The sequence below is a fragment of the Mauremys mutica genome, chromosome 2, assembly GCF_020497125.1.
Source record: "Mauremys mutica isolate MM-2020 ecotype Southern chromosome 2, ASM2049712v1, whole genome shotgun sequence".
Classification (NCBI taxonomy): Eukaryota; Metazoa; Chordata; order Testudines; family Geoemydidae; genus Mauremys; species Mauremys mutica.
In genome coordinates, this window is record NC_059073.1 from 199,405,733 (window position 1) to 199,419,781 (window position 14,049).

The 14,049-nt window shown below is 40.3% G+C and overlaps 1 protein-coding gene across 5 annotated transcripts in view; it reads right to left on the reverse strand.

Moving 5' to 3' along the window:
* Window positions 1-14,049, reverse strand: part of HECW1 (HECT, C2 and WW domain containing E3 ubiquitin protein ligase 1) — a 398,524-nt gene that overhangs the window by 54,858 nt on the left and 329,617 nt on the right. For all 5 annotated transcript variants that reach the window (XM_045008223.1, XM_045008222.1, XM_045008225.1 and 2 more), the window contains 4 exons: window positions 10,426-10,531; window positions 10,042-10,138; window positions 2,514-2,597; window positions 1,229-1,338 (listed from right to left, as the gene is read on the reverse strand). In XM_045008223.1, the coding sequence (XP_044864158.1) occupies window positions 1,229-1,338; window positions 2,514-2,597; window positions 10,042-10,138; window positions 10,426-10,531 (397 nt within the window). The remainder of the gene's footprint in view (window positions 1-1,228; window positions 1,339-2,513; window positions 2,598-10,041; window positions 10,139-10,425; window positions 10,532-14,049) is intronic.

The window sequence follows — 14,049 nt, forward strand, 5'->3', positions numbered from 1 at the left end:
ATATTACCATCTTTCCACAAAAAAGGTTAAAAGCCACTGCATGTCTCTCAACACACCAATGAGTGAGGATATTGGTCAAATGTTTAAATCTCATGCAAACTGGAGATCTGCCCCATTAGATCAGTAGTCAGTACAGGTGCAAATCCCTGCTGAGGACATTAAAACCCACAATTTGCATTGAAGTTTATCCCTACTTGAAATAAGCGAATCCAGTGGTAACAATAGGAATTTTTTCAAAGATCTCCCCTGTGTAGACAAGACGTCAGTGTTTTTCCACAAAAATATTAAGACTGGTATTTGCGAAGTCATCAGGGCATTTGGCACCCAATTCCCATTAACTTTAATAGGAACTGGATGTCCAAATAGCTCAGGTGGCTTTGAAAATAGCCTACGCTGATTTAAGATCATATTCCTGGGATGTCACTCAAAATGACTACCAAACCAGTTGCATGGTGGAGGTGCAGACAAATTCAGTCTCCTTCTGAGTTAGGGTTGAGTGGTTTAGTTAAAGGGAGCCACCTGCTGCTCAATTTCCTTGGCACAGACAATATTTCAGAGATATACAGCACTTGGAAACAATCTTCTACAAATGGATACCTTTCAGGAATACATGCTTTAGTCAAAATAAGTTATGGGGCTCAATACAGGGTAACTGGGTGAAATTATCTAGCCTGTGACATGCAGGAGGTCAGACTAGAATAGATGATCTAATGGTCCTTCCTGGCCTTAAAATCTATGAATCTTGGGAGAAGGAGCAGTCTTGGAAACACTATTAAGTTTGGCTTATAGTTGTTTACTGGAGTTCTGAAAGCTTTGTCATACAGATGTGATTTGGTCTTTGCTCCTCCCGTCTAATATCCATATTAAAGAATGTACTTACATGTCAATAGATTAGACTCAGAACACAGAATCCCCTTCTCAGTCTAATCTCCCCTAACTATTTGGAAGCTGAGACCATATATTCTTCTCCTTGGACAATCTCTGATTCCCACCATTCTGCTAGCATCAGTGTCCCATGAGACAAATGAAAGTGACAGCATTCTGTGTAATAACCAAACACTAGCAGAAAAATTGTCTGGGGCCAATTCTCAACTGGTATAAACTGTCACAACTTCTTTGAGGTCAATGAGATACAACAATTTATACCAGCTGACACCCACCCCTCTGTGATTATCAGATGGAGAAGCACAACAAACACACGAGCTTGTGTTGTTTCCCCTCCATTTACCTGGAGAGTTCTGAGGTGAGGAGCAGGGAGAACAGCGAGGAGAGAAGCTGTAGCCAGGGTGGAAGGCAGCCTGCAAGGGTATGTAGGACATAATATCCTCTTCAAAGAGGCTGCAAGGAAAAATGATAGAGACAGGCCCTGTTTACACTCATTACACAGGAAGAAGCACAAGAATTCAGTACAGCGGAATTCTGTTATAAGGATCAGTTTGGGCAGCCCTTCGTTTGCTCATGACTTACAACATAATAATCAGTACCTACAGATGCATAAAACAGTGATCTTCCCAACCAGGCAGGGTCTCAAGGAGCAAAGACTTCAATTTACCATAACAAAGTGAGTTCCATTAGGCATTTTCATGCCAAGACAGTGCCAAATTGGATGGATGAGCCAAGATTTGAGGCAATGGTAAAAGCAGCAACATCCAGTGGTCAAAAGCAAGAACAGGGGATACATATTGATACACAAATTGTTTCCCTTTTGACTATGATTTGTCTTGGTCAGATATTTTGCTATAGCCACTGCATGGCTCTCTGATCATCTGCATCAAGGTATAGGTAGTTGGAGTAAGTCGTATACTTCTTGCATTAGATATAGTGGGCTGTGTAACTCCAATCAAAATCAACTTGGGTGGCATGTGTTTTAGTGTAAACACAGGGCAATGGAGAAATGTAATCCTTCATTGTGTTGAGCCACATAAATCAGATTATCCTAGGCTCTAAAGCGATAATTTCATTGGCGCTCCAAAAGATGCTAAGACCCTGCCTACATTACTAAGGCGTTGCCTCCAATACATAGTAATGGTTGTTCACTCCACTGTAGCTCAGCTCTTCCTTAATATGAGATAGCCTCCTGGACAGCACTGCCAGTGGCATAACTGACATTCCTATAATCTGCATCTGATAGTTATTCAGAGAGGTGTGAACCACATTTCTGCACTTCAAAATGCCACAGGAAAATTTAAGATGTCATTTCTAATCTGATCCTTAAAGCCCAAACCTTACCGTTCAGTGCAATCGGAGGGTAAAGTTCATTGTGCCAGTGGGGACTAGTTTCCGGAAAGTATGATTTGACACACATATTGTGGTTGAATTATTATGAAAACCAACTGGCTATCAGGACAAATGAATCCCTGTGTAATCATGATAGGGCCCTAGCAGAGATCAGCCTAGATTTAACAAATTCTGTCAATCACCTAAAATATGTCAAAAAACATAGGGTGGAGACAGCTAACCAACTTCTTGTGTACCATGAGTGACAAAGTTCTGTTTTTGTTCAAATTGATTACCTCAGTAGAATTACTAAATCTGCATCACAGGACAACTTTTCAAGCCCATGTGTACCCTCTGTCCGAATGTAATGGATCTTCTCCCTGGAAAATTAATGACAAAAGAGGGAAAAGAAATCTCATCATTGTCAAACCATAAGATAGGGATGGATTATTTTTTCCTTGCTGCTTCTTTAGTTCCTTTTTTCTCTTCTCACAAAGATAGCAAATAAAAATCCCTATTGCCTTTCGAATCTGAACAACCAAACCTATAAAACAACATTCTTTAAATCATACCAGCAGTCTGTCCCCAAAGCAGGAGTCACATTTTAGAGAGCAAGATGATTTCGCTATCCCTAGAGCTTATGTCTAAGACTGCAGTTGACATCACTGACAGATGAAAGTTCGCCTCTCTGGAGGCTATATCTAATATACAAAATTTTCTTAACAGAGTTGTATGTAATGCCCTATACTTTACATGTTTCAGTCCCAGGTTGGCCTCATTCATGTCTTTCCGATTTCTATGATAAAACTTGTAGGACAATTATTTATTTTAAAATTAAAATAATTGCTACCTATGAATTTCCCGTTCATTAAAGTTGCTTGATTGACAGTCCTGGGGACTGAAGTCCTATCTAGAAACCAAATGAGCCTGGCTATGATCTTACTGGCACTGTTATCAGTAAAGAATAATTCTGTGGAAGTCAGTCAGTGTAAAACTGCAGCGTGTAAGATCAGAATCAGACCCAAAGAGCATGGCAGCAGTATTGTAACCACCATCAAATGGACCTACCAGTGTGCCTCTGGAAAAAGGGGTAAACACTGAGGTGGCAAAATTTGCAGATGATGCACAACTACTCAAGATAGTTAAGACCCAGGCAGAGTGTGAAGAGCTACAAAAGGATCTCTCAAAACTGGGTGAATGGGCAACAAAATGGCAGATGAAATTCCATGTTGATAAATGAAAAGTAATGCACATTGGAAAACATAATCCGAACTACACATATAAAATGAAGGGATCTAAATTAGCTGTTACCGTTCAAGAAAGAGATCATTGTGGATAGTTCTGTGAAAACATCCAGTCAATGTGCGGTGGCAGTCAAAAAAGTGAACAGAATGTTGGGAATCATTAAGAAAGGGATAGATAATAAGACAGAAAATATTATACTGCCTCTATATAAATCGATGGTACGCACACATCTTGAATACTACGTGCAAATGTGGTCGCCTCATCTCAAAAAAGATATATTGGAATTGGAAAAGGTTCAGAAAAGGGCAACAAAAATGATTAGGTGTATGGAATGGCTGCCATATGAGGAGAGATTAATAAGACTGGGACTTTTCAGCTTGGAAAAGAGATGACTAATGGAGGACATGATAGAGGTCTATAAAATCGTGACTGGTGTGGAGAAAGTAAATAAGGAAGTGTTATTTACTCCTTCTCATAACATGAGAATTAGGGGTCACCAAATGAAATTAATAGGCAGCAGGTCTAAAACAAACAAAAGGAAGTATTTTTTCACAGAACGCACAGTCAACCTGTGGAACTCCTTGCCAGAGGATGTTGTAAAGGCCAAGACTATAACAGGGTTAAAAAAAGAACTAGATAAATTCATGGAGGATAGGTCCATCAATGGCTATTAACCAGGATGGGCACGGATAGTGTCCCTAGCCTGTTTGACAGAAGCAGGGAATGGGTGACAGGGGATGGATCACTTGATGATTACCTTTTCTGTTCATTCCCCTCAGGGGCACCTGGCATTGGTCACTGTCGGAAGACAGGATACTGGGCTAGATGGACCTTTGGTCTGACCCAGTATGGCCATTCTTATGCCTCAATGCAAATATAAAAGGACTACTTCAAGGAGAAAAAGAATAAATCATTCTTCATGACCATTTAATCCCCAGGATCTCTGCTGAGAATATAAACTTGGGTGTAAATTAGTACCAATAGAGGTGGTTGTTTGGAGCTCAATCCTGCAATATGCAAAGCATTCTGTCACTGATCAAGCAATCTTTAAGCATGTGAGTGGTCCAGTGGGACATCATTCATTCCAATATTAAGTCAAATGGGACTACTCATGCCTACAGCTAAACATGTGTTGAATGCTTTGATACATTGGGGCCAGAATGCTAGATGCCTTGCAGGATCAAGCTCTGTAGGAATTGGACACTTGTCTGCTGGGAACCTGTCTAAGATCACCAAGCCCATTCCACAAAAGTTGATGAACAGCCATCTGATAGTAGCTTTGAGTCACTACTGACCTAAGGTGGAAACAATGCAGTGACCTGGAGGTGAAAGGCTCAATATCCTGTTACAAATCTCATTACATATCCGCAAAGCTGTCTAGTCCCCATCATTAGTCAATTTTGTTCTCTGCTGAAAAAGAGATAAAAGCATTTCCTGTTCTCTAAGGGATAAGAACTCAAATTACAGAAGTGAAAAAAGTCTAGAATAATTTGATGGTGATGATAAAAATTCTCAATTACAAAAATGTACATCTTAAATACTGGAGGCATTTTTCATTCTCTCCCTCAATCTATTAGCATTACATTCTTCCTGGAGGCAGCTCTAATCCTTTAACACCCAAAGAACTCTTTGTCTGATGTTCATAGGTAAATGATCAGTCAGCAAGGCCAGCAAAACTCTCAGAGAGAAATCTCACCGGGAAAACGTGGAGGTTCTCTGTTTTGTTACACTGGTTACAGTGTTGCATTTATTGAATCCTTGGGCCAGATCCTCAACTAATATAAATTGGCATCACTCCATAAAAGCCAATGGATAGAAGCTGATTTACACCAAATGAGGATCTAGCTCCAGAAGATGATCATTCTGTTTCTTTTTTTTTTCATTTCTCCCCTTTCATATAAGATGAAAGGAACAGGTGAAATACCTTGATGGCATCAAATGGTTTAATTACTTTGGAAAGAATTTTAAACACATTATTAAGTTCTCAGAGAAAAGAAGTGAAGATGGGAGTGCAATTTAGTAAATAATGTTCCTATGTTTCTGTAAAATATAGGGCTTCTCTAGTCATGGCACTACTGTTAGAGTTAAGGGTGAAATTCTGGTGCCATTGAAGTCAGTGGGAATTTTGCCATTGTCTTCAATGGAGCCAGGATTTCACTCAAGACCTCTGAAGAATAAGATGGTAATTGTAAGCAGAGATATCTGATTTATCGAATTTTTGCCATTGAGGTATAAATATAGTGGCCATCGGGTTGTCAATGTGTGCCCACAGATACCACAGTTCTTCCCTATACTTGGGTACCTGTGGAAAATAACTATAACTATATGGACTCCATTAGCAAATGCTGACTCTTCAGTGGTGACCACTGTAACTCAGGCACCTCTTCATTTTTTACATCCTGTTAACAAGGATTTGACTCTTCTAGAGAAAACATATCTGAAATGTAGAACATGAAACAAGGAGGCCAACAGCTGAACTATAAAAAGAGATCAAGGAGAAGAAGGGAATTAGAGAGTAGAGAAAACACTCTTCTGTTTCTTTAGAGAAGCACGAGGAATGAAACATGATGAATATGAACATGAAAAAGTTTTGCAGTTGTTTTGTGTTTTTAATGAATAAAGCACAAAATTACAAATATATCCAATGATTGTTAAAGTACAAATTATGGCTCCCCATGCACAACTGTGCTTCCCCTCGTAGTGCCCCCATCCAGGAGTAACCCCATTCTCCATGAGTTCTCAAAGACAATTGCTAATGGTTCCAAGATTACTTCAGTTACTTCCTTAAGAACCCTAGAGGGAACTTCATCCAGCTCTGCTGGCTTGAATACATCTAACTTATCTAAATATTCTTTTAACTGTTCTTTCCCTATCATGGCTTGGTTCTTTCTCCCTTGTTGTTAATATTAATTGTGTTGAGTATCTGGTAAAAAAATTAACTCTGTTTGTAAAGACTGAAGCAAAGAGGCACTAAATGCCTTTTGGTGCTGCCCATTCTCTAGCTCATTTAAGTTCATTCTTAGATGGTAAATGTATCTTTTGGTGTGCAGAGGTATTATATGGCCAAGATCTTCCTGGGCACTTCACAGTTGGTGGATTATGGTTCTACATCGAGAATAACTGTCCATGAAAGGTTTGTTACCTCAGAATTTCTCCAGCCTTCACTTTGTCCACCTGATCTCTATCCTGAAAAAGGGGTCACTCCCCCCTAAGATGGATGCTGCAGACCCTGAGCATGCTCAATATTGAGACAGGGTGAAAGTTCAGTTAATTGGCAGAGAGCCCAGGAGAGCTAAGTTGGCACCCTGGCAAAGGGACAAGCAGGTGAGGAGGTCGGTAGAATCATAACTCTGAAGGAAACAGCAACAGTGAACATGTGCAGAATGAAAGAGATAGGAGAAAGGTCAAGAAGACCCAGCCTGACCTAACTTGGGCCAGTTCTGGTAGCTGAAGATGAGGTAATGTGTGTTAGAACAATACAAAAAAGGCTGTGCTGGCAGGCAGCTAGTCAGTGAGGAGCCGGTGAGGAAGGCTGTAAGCGGGAGAAGTTGGATGAAGAGATTGGAAATCAAGAAGAAGAGCTACTGGAAGACAGCTTAGAGTTCTGAGGAGAGCTCTGATGAATAAAAGCACTTACAACAGCAAAGACAGCAGCTTCAGCAGCAGCCACAATATCAGCAACATTAAAACAAAATAAGTAATGCACAAAGGATAGAGAAGCTGCTGGGAGTGAGCTGTGAACAGAGGAAGGGAGCTGTGACACTGCAGATCAGATTCTTCATAGTTGTATGATTGTGATACGATTAAAACATAATTATGATGTATCTGGTACAAGATATGTTTTCTGAAGTGACATTGGAAAAGTTATGATTTGCTTAATATGATTACCCTATTTGTGTGCATGTATCATTTTTGTATCTGAAGTTATGAATATTGACCATGTATATGTATTTCAAATGTAGTTACACCTAAATGACACCCACTAGGCAAAATGCTTCCAGTCTAGACAGCTGGTTGTGAAGGGCCTATTCAAGGAAATGGGCCATTAGGAGAAACAATAGGTCTTAGGAGAAGCTTATCCCCCACCTGGTGTGCCTTCCTGGGAATGTTTCAGCAACCCTGTAAGTAATGGCTGCTATGACTCAAGGCGTGCAAGGGCATGTGATCAGACCACATAACACTGAACTCCATTTTGGTACCTGTATTTTTCCACAAACTGGACTGGGAACTGAGTTTGGAACAAAGAGCTCCCGACATATGGAAAAACACTAGAAGGCGGGGAATGACATCATCTCAGGGCCTCTCTCCCCACCCAAGAGAACTCCTGGAAACACCTGAGGAACAAAGACTGAACTGGGGGAAGTGCTGGTCCCAGGCTAAAAGGATTTCTAGCCTGTGTATGGAAACTTGGTGGACTGCTTGTATCAACAGTCAAGGTGAGAAATTGCTAATTCAAATCCTAACTAGTATATTAAGGGTAGTTTGTGTTTTTGTTTATTTGATAGGTAATCTGCTTTGATCTGTTTGCTATCACTTATAATCACTTAAAATCTATCTTTCTGTTGTTAATAACGTTGTTTTATGCTTTATCTTAACCAGTGTATTTTGAGTGAAGTGTCAGGGGCAAAATCTCAGTTTGGTTAACACAAGCTTGTTGTGCATATCTTTCCCACAGATTGAGGGGAAGGCAAACTATATTAATGAGCTTCCATTGTACAGATCCCTGAGCAGTGTAAGATGGTATAATTCTGGGTTTATACTCCAGCAGAGGTGCAAAGTGGGGGAGCTGGGAAATTGGCTGTATGTCCTTGAGCGGCTTAGGGAAAGCACTCAGGTAACTCAGTTGGGCATGTGGCGCCACCTGCTGTCATGTTGGGTGATAACAGGGTCTGGTGAGGCTGGATCTCCAACAAAGCAGTGTGAAAGAAGCCCACCCAGCTGCGGGAGTTAGAGCCCACAGAGGTTCCCATGGCTCCCAGACTGCACCCCGGGGGTGACAACCCATCACAGGAGTTGACTGAGAATAAACTGCAACAGTAGCAGAGAAGCAGAGCTGAGCAGCAATAGTAACTAAAGAACGATACCAAAGAATTTATAAAGTAAGCCTGCCAGTTTTTAAATATAATTTTTAGTGTTGTGTAGTCTAGCATAGTATTTAATATGTGTATGCTTGAAATGTGTGTGTTTTAATTGTATTTTACTTATGTAAAACTTAAAAGTATAATTTAAAACCTGTGGTCAGAGATTTGTTACAAACTGGCCATCTGTAGCAAAGCGCTTCTCTTAGAATCATTTAAACTGTATGCTATTGTGGTTTGAATGTTCTCTTAATTTGCAATAAGGGTCTGTGTCTTATTTAGAATTTTTAGATTACACTGTATTAGGGATTTTTAGTTACTGTAATAATAAGATACTTTGTTTTGGAAGATATACTGCCTGTGTCAATCAATCTATCGGAAGGTTATATCCGTGTCCTTTACTGTTTCCTTAACAACCCCAGAAATTCATACCTCGTGAAGAACAGACTATGAGGCCGATAGGCAGATTATTATAGGGATATCCCAAAATCCATTGTTTGAGGTAACAGGTTCACCTCAGGGCTGGGGAATCCTGCAGGCTTTAGGACCCTGCGAGATCGGAGGATCCCAGACCTCAGGCTGCAGCCCAAGACAAGAAGTCTACACTGCAGTGAAACAGCCCCACAGCCTGAGCCCTGGAAGCCCAAGTCAACTGGCATAGGCCAGCCATGGGTTTTTAATTGCAGTCTACACATACCCTTAGAGGATTTCATACTGACTTTGGAGATGTGATTCATGCAAAGAGGGAGTGGCTGGACTGCCCTGTGTCCCACTGATCCCCGGATGCTGTTCTGGGCTCCTGGGGGCCACTGGCAGCTGCTATCTGATATGTTGGTACTTTATGATGGGGACCATCATAGCAGCAGGTTCAAGAGTGGGGCAATGGTGAGCTGCACTGTACACTCCTCATCCATAGTGAAGGACCTGGGTCTACACATTTATACTGTGCACAGAAAAGGTGAAATTTTCAAAGCACCTAAGTGACTTTGGAGCCTAGGTCCCATCAACTTCCCCACTGACCTTTTGTTCTCATTGCTATATATTAATGCGAATGACAAAACATAAAGTTATTTGACAGTTACTTTTATAAGCATTATGGGGTCAATCCTGCTCCCCCCCTTCTCCTCTGCTATTGGTTAGAATTGAATATGAGAAGCTCATGCAAAGCTAGCTCCTTGGATGTCCCTGTAGCAGAGTTTGAATAGTAGGGCCAGGTAAGGCCACAGGAGAAGTGGGAGTGAGGCCAGTGGATCCATTGCTGTAGAGATGTACAGCCAGTGCCCTTACAGAGCATGTGGTGTAGAAGCATCAGCATCATGAATTGCTACTTCCTGGCTGCAGCAATGGCCATGGAGTGGTATAACGACCACCCTGTGGTCTGGAGGGAGAGGATTTCTTTCTTTCTTTCCAGGCCCCATGGAACACCCTATCGGCTGGCTCCAAAGCCAGCAGGGGACAGGATTAAAGAGACTGTTCATAGTAACTTGGAACAGATCAGTACCTGAGTGCATGGTTCCTGGCCAAGCTTGGCTGACGCTCCTGCAGCATCTCAAAAATGTTTGGTTGACGTAGAAATGCAACAATCTTGTCATTGTAAGCTGGAATAGATAAAGACCACAGAGGCTTTTCTTTACTCTAGCAGCAAGTGACACTTTTGGAGATGATGACAACTGTGCTACTGAAAATTACTTGTCAAATTGTGATAATACAGCATACAGAATAAAGCACACAGTAATATAATGTGATCACCATCAATATAATATTCCCTGGCTCCTCATTAAGGAAGAGCTGGTAGAGAGCTAGATAAGGGATATGATAGTTGAATGGTCCTAAACCAGTTCCTGAGGAGCCCCACTAGAAAGAAAGAATAGGAGGCCCTACTTACCCAGAGGTAATGACTCATGATGGTGCTGGTTTCGAATAGCTGTTACTAGGCTGTTGCCTGGTCTGGTCAACAGAGAAATGCCTCTATTCCGGGAGACTTCCGATGCCTAGAATGAAAGAAGGAAAGAAAGAAGTGTTGTAACTAGACATTTAGCTACATATTAGTCAATAAAAACTTTTATTATGTCTTTTTACTTCTGTGACTTTAATCCAGAGTCATGAGATTCAGTTTAGGGAACAATTTTTTATTATTTTTACTGTTATGGGACAGAGTTTTCAACATCATATTCTAAAGCTGTGATATATGCTGCATAGTCCCAGTCTAGAGAAATTACACATGGAATCAACAACATGCATATAAATACCGTAGAAATAGTTTAGGCACAAGTTTTCATGAAAAAGGAATGGCTTTGCATTCTGGTGGTCAAGTTTTTGTTCAGCTTCAAAGAGGCATATAATTCTGGGTTTGCAAATGGATGCACACTATGTCCTTGTCTAAACTATACAAATTTGCCTCTTTAGCTGTGCCAGCATAGTTAGAGCAGCAATTCCTCCCTTCCCCAGTGTCGATGCAGTTATACTGGTAAATATGTGCTCATAGAGGTATATAACTTATTCCAGTCCGACAAAGTAATATAAACTACACGTGCCTTATAAAGTGCCTTATATCAGTATAACTGCATCTTTTGTAGGCATAACAGTATTAGTAAAAAGTCACATCCCTCATTAACCTCGCTATGCAAGTCAAGTTTTTAAGTGTAGAGCAGGCCTTTGCATTCAATTATTAAATTTGCATATGCAAATACCACATACACGTAGAAACAGGTGTTTGTGCAATTTTTTGAGTAAAAAAATTAAGGACACTTTTCTTTAATTTGGTTCTAAAATATTCATTTGGCATACTGGGGTGGAAATTATTGTTGTAATAACATGAAGAAAAGATATATCAGAACAGAAAGGGGTAATATTCTCCCAACAGTGAATGTGAGTAACTTGCATGAATATATATAAGAGGCATGCGTATGCACTGCTTCTGTATATCCAAAGTGTGGATAAACAGAAGCAGTACGCATCCAACACTGTCCCTGGTTTGGGCCTTGTCTACATCAGGAAAATGACCCACTGTCGACAGTGATTGTCAGCTATGCTTTGCCCTGGATTTTTTCCAACTGTTGAAAAAAGCTGCCAGCATGACAAGCTGATAACAAACACTGCCATCAAAAGCATGACTGAGGACATATTTCACATAATTTCAATAATATTTTCTGCAGTGGTGTTGAAAATGGTTTTGGTTTGTCCATACTGGCAGCCAAACAGTTTCCAACACCAGTTTGAAAGGTGTGAGGGGAGGAGGAGCCATTCCCTGCTCTGCCACAGACTTCCTGTGTGACCTGGGGCAAATCACCTATGGCCAAGTATACAAAGATATTTCGGTTCCTAAAGATGCAGATAGATGCCTAGTGGGATTTAAAAGAAAGCACCTAGACAAGTTAGCCACTGAACTCCCACTGACTTCAATGGGAGTGAAGTGCCTAACCTGCTTAGGTTCTTTTGTAAATCCCATTAGACATCTATCGGAACTTTTAGGAGCATAAATACCTTTGTAAATCTGGTTCTTAGGGTTTGTCTACACAAGGACACTCATGAAAATTAATCCAAATTAATTAAAGGTGTGAATTTAAACTGCACTAAAGCCCTGTATGAACACCCTTATTCAGAATTAAAGTGGTCTTAATTTGGCTTATTTTAATTCACTTCTAATGTAAACCAAATTAAGGCTACTTTAATTCTGAATTAAAGTACTAATATAGGGGTTAAATGCAATTTAACTAATCCACTTTAAATTCACATTGTTAGTTAATTTGGATCAATTTTTGAGTGTTCCTGTGTAGACAAGCCCTCAGTCTCTCTGCATCTCAGTTCCCCATCTGTAAAATAGGAATAATAGTACTTCTGTACATCACAGGGATGTTGTGAAGATAAATACATTAAGGTTTGGGGGAGGTGTTCAGATAGTGAAGATAGCATAAGTATTGACAGATTGCTGACAGATACTGCCAGCAATGGGCAATTTTCTTAGAGGAGATAGGGCTTACTCCCTGAACAAATGTGTAAACCTCTGCCAAAAAAATAATAATAAAAGGGAGAAAATAGAATGTAGCCTGAATTCTCTCTCACTTACATGTGTGTTAATCCAAAGTAACTCTATACTGAAGCTAATGGAATTACACGGATAACAAATCAGTGTGAGAGAAATCAGAATCAGGCCAAAGATGCATGAAAACACCAATTCCCAAAATGCTGAGGTGATAGTTGCTTATTTCTTATTCAACAAATTGTAGTGCTTGGCAATAACTTCAGAAAGAAATTGCCCATATTCCAGTATTTTAGATTCTTAGCTTTGAATCCAAGCTCTGGCCAATGCCAATCAGATTTCAGTATTACTGCCAAATATCAGGTCTTCTGAGTGGCTATAAATGAAAACCGAGCATCTAAATGTGACTAACAAGTCATATTTGTAACATATAAAACATAGGTAGTGAGCACTAGACAATACACCTTAAACGAGAAAAAAACCTTGGCACTAACTCAATACACTAATTAAATGTATTGTAATTGAAAACACAACACTGCTGCTACAGCATATTGTACATTTTTTTCCACCATAAGAAATTGCCTGCTTTTGATCTCACTTACACCAGTTTTACATGGATCCATGCTACTGATTTCAGTGGAGTTACTCTCAATTTACCCCAGTGTCAGCGAGAAAAGGATCAGGCCCAAAGTGTTTAATGTACTGGTGTGATAATCTTGGTAAAATTCATCTTGTTTTTAAAGGCAAGTTTACTACTTAGCTCTCCAGGAAGTCATCTAGGATGTAATTACATTAAGCAACAACTAATCTTGTGCGGATTGTTGCTATTTTAAACATTTATTGGGCCAATGATTTTGGAAAGCTGCATGGGGGTAATGAAAAGTTTGGCTATAAGAAAGCCACCTCTCATCATAAACAACTTTATCTAACCCTACAGTTGTTCTGAAGACACAGGGAGATGCAATGTACCATTTCTGCCTTCATTGTCCCATTCCTCAAGACCTTGAGGAGCTCACAAGTTTTGTTAAGGTTATTTTCATGCATTTATAGGACAATTTCCCTCCTTTGTGCCCATGCTGTGCTAATTCCTCTTCCTAGTCCCTTTGCCTCCTTCTCCCTCTCACGCCTCACCACCATGTCTTTTCCTCACCAGCCTGTGCCGGTAACAGCCTTACTGAGCCAGTCCTCGTCTTGATATCCCCTCTCATAATTCACTTCCTCCTATTAGCTTTCTACCGCTTTGCTCCAGCCCACGTACCTGATCCTATTTTCCCAAACCAGAAAGAGATGAAGGGGATGTACATGTGGGCGGGGAGGAATGGAAAAAATGACTTAAAAGGAAACAAAACACTGTAGAGAAAACAAATAGTACAAGACAAATAAAATTAAGAATCAGAACTAACCAGATACACATGCAAGCAGAATAAATCATCCAATTTTGTAAGTTGTACTCCTCTTCTTCTCCCATTGTTATCACTTAGCCATCACTGGTTGGGCTTTGCCATGTTTGGGCCTTGACATTACACTTAC